Here is a 12006-nt window from a genome sequence, read left to right as displayed (position 1 = left end):
AAACAACAACATATGCTCTTTATTTGGAGTTGTGGGGAATTATCAAGTAGTTTCCTTTACAAAACGGTGGTGGAAGTTTTGTTATATGGTGTTGGGAATATTGGGAGAAGAAGAAAAAAAATTTTACCTAAAAATTAAGCCTAGTTAGGCATTTTCATATTGCATAATTTTTTTTTTTTTTTTAAACTTCCTTGTGTTAAGTTTTAACAAAAATGGGTATGCTTAAAATTATACAAATGGCCTATATGTGACAGTGGAATGGCCCACTACATAAATTAAATTGTAATACACTCAGTAATGAGACATGGTTATTACATTTTTTTATTATTATGATTAATCTTAATAATCTTATGAGAAACTTGTAGTAGCAAAGTTCATGGCTTTTTTTCTGGTAGTTCATGCTTGGTCCAGTCTTCAAAACCACCCACATAGTGTTGAACTCTAAATTGAAATATTAAAAACAGAAAAATTATTAGTGCAAAGAAACATTTTTGCCTACATTTCTCTATACTGTACTACTCAAAAAACAAAACAAAAAAATAAAAAAAACACATACTGTATTTGAACTATTGTACTTACCTATCATAACCCAGTAAAGTTGCAACACCTAAAGCTTTACCACTTCGAATCCCGGTAAGACAAGAAAAGACCAGGGTACTGGATTTGTCTGGAAACTTTTTATGATACTTTTCTTCAAACATCTTTGGAGTCATTTGCAGTGCAGACATGAGATCACCCACTAAACAGAAGAGACAAACATCTACCATAAAAACGTGTTCCACAATGAAATAGATTGCAACAAACCAACTTGGGACTGATGTACATGGAGTACTACACCAGTTGGCAAAGAATACCTTGCATGAATTTGTATTACACATGTCCAGAACATTGGGCCTCATTCAGCCCCGTTCGCAGTAGCAAATTTGTTAGCTAATGGGCAAAACCATGTGCAATGCAGGGGGGAGTCAGATATAACATGTGCAGAGAGAGTTAAGGGCCCCAGACATAAGGCGATACGCCACCGAGCTGCCTGACGGCAGATACGTCCGACCCGGTGGCGGGGGGTGAAGTTTCTTCACTCCTCCCGTCACCCGGTCCCATAGCACTGCATGCTAATATGGACGAGATTGTCCATATTGGCCTGCATATATAAGCGACCCGGCACCAACGATGAACGAGCGCGGGGTCGCGCATCATTCATCGTTGGTGCCTACACACTGAACGATCTGAACGAGAACGTTCATATCGTTCAGTGAAATCGCCTATTAGATTTGGTGGGGGGTGTTTAAACTAAAATCTAAATTGCAGTGTAAAAATAAAGCAGCCAGTATTTACACTGCACAGAAACAAAAAACCCACCAAGATCGAACTGTCTCTGCAGGTTATATCTGCCCCCCTCCCCCTGCAGTGCACATGGTTTTGCCCATTAGCTAACAAATTTGCTGCTGCGATCAGATCTGAATTAGGCCCAGTGTGTGCAACCAAATCTAGGTGCAGGTGAGGTAGGGCAGATGAAAATAGTGGATGAGATAAGCTGGCAGCACTAACCAACCACTAGTAAAAAACTATTTCTGAACGCTCCGCAGACACACACACATATATATATATATATATATATATATATATATAAATAAAATAAGTGATGAAAGAAGGCAGCGGCACTCCGTCCAGATAAATTGTCAAACGTGTATTGAAAAAAACTACAACAACAACAGTGGTCACATAACAACCAACGTTTCGGGGTCCTAAGATCCCTTTGTCAAGGCGTGAACAGTGTGAAAGACAAAAGCCCCTTACCTTTATAGCACCCGGTGAAAACCCGCACGTGGAGGAGAGCAGGGCCTGGCGCCGTCAATCGCGGGGACCGCCGGAAGCCCTCCGGCGTCTCCAGGAAGTGACGTGGTGTCGGGTGCAGGACGCAGTTGCCGTGACAACCTGCGGCGCTCATCCCGTAGCACCCGCGCCGGCCCTGCAATGTAAACAAATGTGAAAACCCAAGATTAAAACCCTAAATTAAAACAAGAAATGACAGCAGCACGGTATATAGCTATAAACGGGTGGTCTTCAGTACGCCGGCTGCCGGGATCCCGACACCCGGCATACCGACACTTATTCTCCCTCGTGGGGGTCCACGACCCCCCTGGAGGGAGAATAAAATAGCGAGCCGGCAAGGGGCTCATTTGCGCTCGCCACACTGTCGGTATGCCAGCGGTCGGGCTCCCGGCGCCGGTATGCTGGCCGCCGGGAGCCCGACCGCCAGCATACCATACTACACCCCTATAAACACCTTAGAGAAAGCTGAGATAAAGCGGAATACGTTGAATAGACAAACTGTATGTGGAAGCACACTGGGGAAGTTGACTCAGGACTAATGTACATGGGGCAAATGTAAGCTGAAAGCAGAAGCGTGGAATAAAAGTATGGAGAATGTTGTGGGGACATGTGTGAATGTGGGAAGAGAAATGGCGAAGTGGTGAAGATGAAAGTGGTGAAAGAGATGGAAATAGTGAATACGGAGGAAACAGAACCATGTGTGGTAGAGAAAAGTGTCAAGACTGGCGGGACAGTAAAGGGCCGAGGGGGGGGGTTTGGGAAGGAAGGGGGAAAAGGACAGGGATGGGGAATCCATCCCTTAAAACCTTCTCCCGTCTGTTGGACAATTCGGTTCAACGCTATAATGCCACTCCCATCACACAGCGTGACAACCTAACTCGGGCAGAAAGAAGTGCCTTACGCAATTTGGGCACCGCCAGGGATGTTATTTTCCGCCCTGCCGACAAGGGAGGCGGCCTGGTAATCCAGAACCTTGAGGATTATCATATAGAGACTTTAAGACAGCTCACAGACACTCAAGTTTATCAGGAACTAGCCGCGGATCCCACCATAGGCTACAAACGTGAACTGGATTCAATTCTTGATGAAGCATTAGATAATGAACACATCACTCAAAAACTGCATCGGACACTGAAACAGGAGCATCCAGTCACACCAGTCTTTTTCACCGTTCCCAAAATACACAAGAACATTCAGAGGCCTCCCGGTAGGTCAATCATCTCCGCCAGATCTTCATTATACCAACCCATATCTCAGTTCCTGGACAGTATTCTCCAACCACTGGTCACTAAGCAACATTCATATATCAAGGACACAACAGATTTCCTTAATTTACTGGATGGCATTTCCATTGTTCCCACGGGTACCCTGTTGTGCGTTATGGACATCTGCAACCTGTACACGAGCATACCACACGAAGGAGGTCTGGCTGCCATGCAAGAATTCCTAGCGCAGAACAACATGCAGGATGTGGACAGAACATTATTTGTACGCCTACTGGAACTGACTTTAAAGAGGAACTATTTCCTATTTGACGGTAAATTCTACCTTCAACTAACGAGATGCGCCATGGGCAGCAATGTGGCCCCGTCTTATGCAAATACCTACATGTTCCAGGAGGAAAGGAAAATCTTTTTTACCAACCCAACATACTCTCAAAAGATTTTTGCGTACTGTCGATACATCGACGATGTTTTCATGCTATGGACTGGCAGTCAAGAAGAGTTCACCAATATGATGAAAGACATCAATCAAGCAGCGGTCCACATCAAATTCACCTACCAATGCGATGCCTCCACCATTAACTATTTGGACGTGCAAGTCACCATCCGCAACAACAGCATTTTCACTTCCGTATACACTAAGCCCACGGATAAAAATACTATGTTATTGGCAAGCAGCCACCACCCTAAACCCCTCATTAAAGGGTTACCCAGATCCCAGCTAATACGTACAGCCAGGATCCACAGTACCCATGATACCTTGGAGATCCAATTGGATAAAGTAATTCACAAATTTCTACAGAGAGGCTACAACAAGGCAGACTTGCTGAAACACAAACGTGAGGTCATGAAGATGGACAGGAAGAAGTTATTGCATCCATCAGTTAGGAGGACAGACAACATTTTACCATGGAAAAGCCAGTTCTGCACCTCCAGTCCGGTGGTCCAACGGGCCACTCGAGCGCTATGGCCCATAGTGGCCACTGACGATAAACTGACCTGTTTCAGCAACAAAAGGCCTATGAATTGTTTCATGAGGGCCAGAAACATCAAAGACACCATTGTGCACGCAGATATTACCGGCTTCTCCAGTTCCACACCATCTAATTTCCTCACCAAACAGCCAGGCTGTTACAAATGCCTGGGCTGCACCACCTGTAGGAACATGGTCAGTGGACCTTCCTTCAAACATCCAACCAAAGACCTCACGTTCAAACTAAAACATGTGTTGACCTGCACGTCCACCCATGTGGTGTATCTCATAACTTGCCTATGTGGGCTAGGATATGTTGGCAAGACCATCACCAGCTTTAGGACTAGAATGGCACAACATAGATTGGCCATTAACGCAGCAATCAAGAAAGGGAACTCTGACCAGCCAGTGGCGCAGCATTTTGCGACCAAAGCACACTCAGTAGACCAACTCAAGCACATAATAATCGATCATGTTCCAGCTAATCTGAGAGGCGGCGATCGAAGTGGCGCACTATTGAAATTGGAGGCGCGCTGGATATTCAAACTGGAAACTTTTCCACCGAAAGGACTCAAATGAAAAAATCCAGTGGAATAGCCTTTAAAGTATTCGTTACAGTTTTTATGTATTATTAACACAGGCTTCCACTGGGTCTTTAGGAACCAGCTGTCTACAGGGGTTTTCCGCTCTTTGTTTCTGGTTCTTTGCTCTTCTCTTCTCCTTTCACACTCGCTCCTTTTCGTCTCCTCTTCTTCAACACGTTCCTTCTCACTATTGCCTTTTTTTCTTCTGCTTCCTTCTTTCGCCTGGCCCACCCAATTCAGCACATCTAGTCTTTTTGCTTCACTTTCATCCTGCATCTCACATTTTGTTCACACAAACACCCACTTCATTCCTGCCAGTTGACAACTGATTTACTCCTCACCTTCACTCCTTACCAGCATCACGACATGGACAACACTTCATCTACCCTTCACCCACATTGTCTCCATCACCAACCTTCTGACCCATCCCTTTCCTTTTCCCCCTTCCTTCCTTCCCAACCCCTCCCCCCCCCCCGCTCTCCCCCCTCCCCTCGGCCCTTTACTGTCCCGCCAGTCTCTTGACACTTTTCTCTACCACTCATGGTTCTGTTTCCTCCGTATTCACTATTTCCATCTCTTTCACCACTTTCATCTTCACCACTTCGCCATTCCTCTTCCCACAACATTCTCCATACTCTTATTCCACGCTTCTGCTTTCAGCTTACATTGGCCCCATGTACATTAGTCCTGAGTCAACTTCCCCAGTGTGCTTCCACATACAGTTTGTCTATTCAACGTATTCCGCTTTATCTCAGCTTTTTCTAAGGTGTTTATAGCTATATACCGTGCTGCTGTCATTTCTTGTTTTAATTTAGGGTTTTAATCTTGGGTTTTCACATTTGTTTACATTGCAGGGCCGGCGCGGGTGCTGCGGGATGAGCGCCGCGGGTTGTCACGGCAACCGCGTCCTGCACCCGACACGTCACTTCCTGGAGACGCCGGAGGGATTCCGGCGGTCCCCGCGATTGACGGCGCCAGGCCCTGCTCTCCTCCACATGCGGGTTTTCACCGGGTGCTATAAAGGTAAGGGGCTTTTGTCTTTCACACTGTTCACGCCTTGACAAAGGGATCTTAGGACCCCGAAACGTTGGTTGTTATGTGACCACTGTTGTTGTTGTTTTTTTCAATACACGTTTGACAATTTATCTGGACGGAGTGCCGCTGCCTTCTTTCATCACGTATTGTATCATTCCCTACGGAGGGCACCCGGATTTGCAAATTGCTCACAGGGAGTGCCGGGCATTTTCCCATTGTGTGTATATATATATATATATATATATATATATATATACACACATACATACATACATACATACACACCAAACTCCAAAAGCCGGCACTCCATGGAAATCCATACAATAACTTGTAACTATAGTACTGGTCGCACAGGTTAATGACTATTATGAGAATGACCCCTTATTTATTTTATCCAAGACACATCTGTGTTATTCATAACCATTTAGGGGGTGCTACCACAGGCAAAATAAATCTGCACAAGAAAAAGAGGAAAAGGGTTCGGAATGCCCTAAAGTGGTGCACATAATCTTATATTAAAATATAACTTTTATTACAATATATAGTAAAAACCAGCGAATATTAAAAAAAAGAATAAAGTAGTGTAAATAAGAAAGAAATCGTGATTAAAATTAAAAGAGCTGCGCACTAGATGTCACCCGTATGACTCCTAAATTGTTCATAAGGTTTCAGGACAATGAAGAGTGTATCGGGAGTATATACTTCCTATATAGCTATATTTCTGCTAGTTATGGAGGAACTCCTAAGGTAAGTGTCTCTGATTTTCTAATCCCTTCCAGGATATATAATATGAGACTGTTAGGAAAACAGGACTCCAGTTTTCATAGTATGTATTTGTAGTGAAATGATAGTAGTGCTCTAATGATTTACTGTATCTAATAATGAATAAACATAATAAACTGATCTCCCAACATTGTGTGCTATGTTTTTATTGTATCACTGGGATGGTAACAGAATTCTTGCTGAGCTTCAATTGTATCACAGGAGCATCTGAGCGCCCTCCTGAACTCCTTAAATGTTGTTACATCCACTATGAGAAAATCATGTATGTAATGATACAATTGTAACACATAGGAGAGAAACAGCAGGTGTCTTATTCACAGATTGAATTCTAGCAGCCTTATAACTTTTGGCTGTTCATACCTGGTGATCTTATCTTGGTTTTATTGTGACATAATAAAGGACTTATTTGCAGCTAACGTCGCCACTGATAATGACTAATCAGTAGTCCCTTGTCACGATATTGATTACTTGACACTTTCCCTCTCAGGATCGTTATATAATTATACAGTATATGCTCTTGAGTAATCCATATAAGAGCATTCAAGATTTGTTCTCTCTCTAGTTTTAACCTTTATTGTGATAAGACAGGAATTCAGCAAGCTTGTTATATAGCGATTTGGGAGATCATTATAAGTGTGAACCATGTCACTGATATCCCAATGATGTATTCAGTCCTTTATATGGTACCTTTCAGTATATATATTTGCACATCGGATATCCGATGTTGTTCATATCAGGACTGAGTACTGCATTTATAAAAAGCATTTAATACATATCATTTATTATGCACAGTGTATCTCGATATACACAATGGAGTCAGGCATTTGTTTTCTAATCAGGCTGTTTCCTATTCATAGAGCACTTAATACATATCATTCACTATGCACATTGTGTTTCAATATACACAAAGGAGTCAGGCATTTGTCTTCTAATAAGACTGTTTCCTATTTATATCCCCGCAGCTTGCATGGGATAAACACTCTTCATAAGATTATAATCCTTCCTAATCTAACATTGTCCGGTGACTATCTAAGGTGCGCAGCTAGCCTGACGCACGCTTCACTGTTCGCTTCATCAGAGGCAGAACCAGATTGCCTCCAAGTTCGCCCCTAAATACCGGCGGTTGCCGCGATCCGCCAATAGAAATTGTTTATCCTAATGTCGTCTTCAGTGACGTGACAAAGGTCCGCCCATCGACGTGTGGGTCACGTGACCGGCCCGCACCGAGCCTCCCTGCGTCATCAGCCCAGGGAGTCTTAATCGATCTCGGTGTAGCAGGCTAAATCATATGTTTAGACCAGATTCCACGAGTGCCTATCCATGCTAAGATACCTCCGGCTCAAAGATATATTCTGATCAGTGTGTCTGATCTATAAAGCAATGTGTATCCCCAAAGGGGCCCTGATATTTGAACATATATGCCCAAATCTCTTATCCACTGAGTGTGCAAAGCATAAATAGATTAGTCATTTGGCATAATGGACAAGTGAATTGATTAGGAAAGTTTTTAATATTATTCAATTTATTACTCAATTTATAAATGGTCCCTATGCTTCTAGGGATGAGTGGAATAGAATAAAATAAAATAAAATCATTTTCAAACCAGTATTTGTGTCTGTATACATCAATCCACAATTGTGTTGTGTTGAAAAATCAGATAAATGGATGTATATAGAAGAAAAATATTAAATACTAAATACATGCTCCCATTCTGAGGTAAATGATGATTTACAGTGACACCAGTCGTTGGGGTACTTTTAGATGTTCCTGGGGCATATATATATAATTTGAATCCTACAGGCTAAGTTGTCCGATTAGACTGTGATTCAAGAAAGCCATTATTAATATATAGTGACCTAATTGTGTAATATGTCATGTGCAGTGAATTTTGGACAGTATCAATTAAGATGTCCAAAAACAAAGAAAGGATGTGTAATCATGAAAAATGACCAACAGATAGTTCCTGTCCGTTGGATTGTGTAAAACCCTGCTAGTGATCAAGTAAGTCTATAGATTGTTACATCGAGATACTCAATCTCATATTCTCGATATCTTCAATCAATATATGTGTAACAAAATTCAACGTACAAGAAAAAGATGTGTAATGAGTGTGAAGGATAAGGAATAAAATAATGTACTGTAATATAATTGCTCCCCATCACGTGAATAATTGTGAATGATCTCTTACATCTTTGAAATAACTTCAAAGTGATAATTTCTAATTATGCATTAATGATAATATTGGGGGAATTGGTATAATAGCTCTATTGGTTGAAAACAAACAAGTGATAATAAAAAATATGTGATCATAAAACAAAGAATAAACAAACAAGTGTAAGGTGAAAAAAATATAGTGAATAGAGATATGGAGAAATTAGTTTATGGAAATATTCTTATAAATATCTATGGGTATTCCACTCTAATATTATAATAAATAGAACCCCTCTGGTGTGTTCTGATCTGGGGTCATCTGTATCATCAAGTGATATAGGGGAGCACTCCCTAAGTAATGGGGAAGACCTTTCAGGTATGTATTTAGTGAATTATAGTAGGCCCTACGGGTATAGATGTTCATAGTTCATCAGTTATATGTGGATTCCAGAATTGTCTCTAGATTACAGAAAAGATGTATACTTGTTTTCTTCATTTAGTCCCTTAGGTATAAGGGTATCCATCAAGAAAATCAATCTGGTTTCCTGTTTGAGAAGTTCCCGGTCAATATCACCTCCTCTGATATTTAGAATGATTCTCTTCATGCCAAAGGCTACCAGGCCCCTGGAATTGCCTTGGTGATGTTTCAAGAAGTGTCGGGCCACTGGTGTAAGCGTCTTCATCAGTTCTTTGTCTCTTTTGGCATTTCTTATATTTCCAAGATGCTCAAGTAATCTTTTCTTCTGGGGCCTCTTGGTTTTTCCTATGTAGATCTTATTACATGGGCATCTTAAGTTGTATATCACGGCAGGGGTTTCACAGTTAATGTACTCTCCAATGTGCCAAACCCTGTTAAATTTGTCCGTGTATTCCGTTGTGTGGACCATGATCGAACATGCCTTGCATGTGCCACATTTATTAGATCCCTTTTTGTTGTATAGAGGTTTCTTGAAGGTTTCCAGGTGACTCTGAACTAGCATATCCCTGAGGTTTTTAGATCTTCTTCAGTTTACCGTAATACCCCCCCCCGGAGTCTAGTGACGTTGAGGATCATTGTAATTGCCGAACGAGGAGTCGCGGACGTATGTGATTCCTGCCCGTGAGTCCCAGGGAAATCAGCTGCCGGCTGGTGGAGGTTTCCGTTGCGACTGACTGACATTTGTTCCAGCTTTACTCATTGATCATTGTTTAGAATCGCGTGGTAACCAGCCCACACTGGTTGCCGTCTGGTACGAATGTAAAACAGTTGTTTTAAGCACTTTGTGTGTTTTTAAAATAAAAAAGGTTTATGCACTATGGAGCGCCCCCTATATATGTTCTATTGACAGATATCTTTTCTCCGGTGGAGTTCGGATTGTTTGAAGGGGAGCCGCGATCCTGAAAGTTACTAGGAGGATCTAGTGCTTATTTGAGCATCAATTGAAGCTGCTGTGATTCCATTTTAGAGACACACGTGTATAAGTATATATATATATATATATATATACATACATATTTTATATGCGCTAATACTCCGGACTGCATTAATCAGCGCTATATCATACATGTATATATATATATATATATATATATATATATACATATACATACACACACACATATATATATATATATATATATATATATATAATACATACCAATTTCAAATAGGGAGTTTTCTTCTGCAGTAGACAGGATTTTGCAAGTTAATTGATGCCTTGTAGCAAGTGTGTTTTGCACATTAGGTTTAGTACATAGGCCCTCATTCCGAGTTGTTCGCTCGCAAGCTGCTTTTAGCAGCTTTGCACACGCTAAGCTGCCGCCTACTGGAGTGAATCTTAGCATAGTAAAATTGCGAACGAAAGATTAGCAGAATTGCAAATAGACACTTCTTAGCAGTTTCTGAGTAGCTCCACACTTACTCGGCAACTGCGATCAGTTCAGTCAGTTTCGTTCCTGGTTTGACGTCACAAACACTCCCAGCGTTCGCCCAGACACTCCCCCGTTTCTTCAAACACTCCCGCGTTTTTCCCAGAAACGGCAGCGTTTTTTCACACACACCCATAAAACGGCCAGTTTCCGCCCAGAAAAAACCACTTCCTGTCAATCACATTACGATCACCAGAACGAAGAAAAAAACCTTGTAATGCCGTGAGTAAAATTCCTAACTGCATAGCAAATTTACTTGGCGCAGTCGCAGTGCGAACATTGCGCATGCACAATTAGCGGAAAATCGCTGCGATGCAAAGAAAATTACCGAGCGAACAACTCGGAATGACCACCATAGTCGCAAGTGGGAAATGTGGTTATATCGGGCAACTTTCAACATGAGTAATGTCACACCAATGAAAGACTGATCACAAAATCCAACACCCTTTAAAATGGTTACAAAGTCCATAAACAAATTACTTCAGTATCCTCTATGTCACATTGTTGAAAATGTTGTACAATTATTAAAGGATTAATAAATTGGCACCTTATTCAGTTTATCCTGTAAATCCCCACTTTCCTCACAATCAACATCTGTCTAATATATGGCATTATTTAAGATGGATTTGGACTGCAAACGTGTATTTATAACCTATAGTTGGCCATTTCATGCATATCTCTGATGTCACAGCTAATATTACAAAAACTATTTTTAAACAGATTTATGCCATAAAACAGCAAATTACAGATTTTTGGAACTTCGTTATTTACTCTAAAGACAGAGAAAGGAGGATTTTGGTACTTACCGATAAATCCCTTTTCCGTAAGCCATAGGGGACACTGGCACAACTTCAAGACCGTGGGGTGATGATGGGGGCTTACAGGGAGCTGGCACTTTAAATAATCTAAGAAGTGCAACAGGCTCTTCTCCCTATATCCCCCATCATCCCTCAGTTATGAATTAGCCAAAAGGAGACTGGAACAAGAGAACAGAACTATATGCGGAAAGAGAGCACATAACAATCAAACAGAACAGGACAACAATAAAGGCAAGAGAACAGCGACCGACGGGCGGGCGGCCAGTGTCCCCTATGGCTTCGAAAAAGGGATTTAATCAGTAAGTACCAAAATCCACCTTTTTCTGTCAGCCACTAGGGGACATTAGCACAACTTCAAAACGGTGGGGATGTCCCAAAGTTTTTCCCCTGGGCGGGAGATCGCCGAGGAACTTTCAAAACAAGACTGCCAAACCGTGAAGATGAAGCCGCAAAAGTATCAAACTTGTAGAACTTGGCAAACGTATGAATACTGGACCAAGAAGCTGCTCTACAGAGTTGAGACGTGGTAGCCCCCCTACTAGCGGCCCAGGAAAACCCAACTGAGCGTGTAGAGTGGGCCGCAATGGATAACGGATGTCGCCAGTCTTTCGTAACGGTGCTGTCCATTTCACATAGATCTTCAACGTTCTCACGATATCCAGAGAAGAAGGTAACTCAAAGTCCTCCTATAAAGATGG

The 12006-nt window shown here is 41.9% G+C and overlaps 1 protein-coding gene across 4 annotated transcripts in view; it reads right to left on the bottom strand.

The window, feature by feature from the left end:
- Positions 1–295: 295 nt before the first annotated feature.
- TSTD3 (thiosulfate sulfurtransferase like domain containing 3) overlaps positions 296–12006 on the bottom strand; it is a 96279-nt gene continuing 84568 nt past the window's right edge. For 2 of the 4 annotated variants that reach the window (XM_063917031.1, XM_063917032.1), the window contains exons 3-4: positions 580–739; positions 296–441 (exon numbers count right to left, since the gene is read on the bottom strand). In XM_063917031.1, coding sequence (XP_063773101.1) covers positions 375–441; positions 580–739 — 227 coding nt within the window. In that variant the 3' untranslated portion in view covers positions 296–374. Of the gene's footprint in view, positions 442–579; positions 740–1797; positions 1970–4954; positions 5025–12006 lie in introns of those variants that run through there. The other 2 variants (XM_063917033.1, XM_063917034.1) reach the window with 2 other exon arrangements.

The sequence above is a fragment of the Pseudophryne corroboree genome, chromosome 4 (assembly GCF_028390025.1).
Source record: "Pseudophryne corroboree isolate aPseCor3 chromosome 4, aPseCor3.hap2, whole genome shotgun sequence".
In the NCBI taxonomy this organism is placed as follows: domain Eukaryota; kingdom Metazoa; phylum Chordata; class Amphibia; order Anura; family Myobatrachidae; genus Pseudophryne; species Pseudophryne corroboree.
The sequence above is the reverse complement of the archived record's forward strand: the minus strand, read 5'-3'. Positions and strand labels throughout refer to the sequence as shown.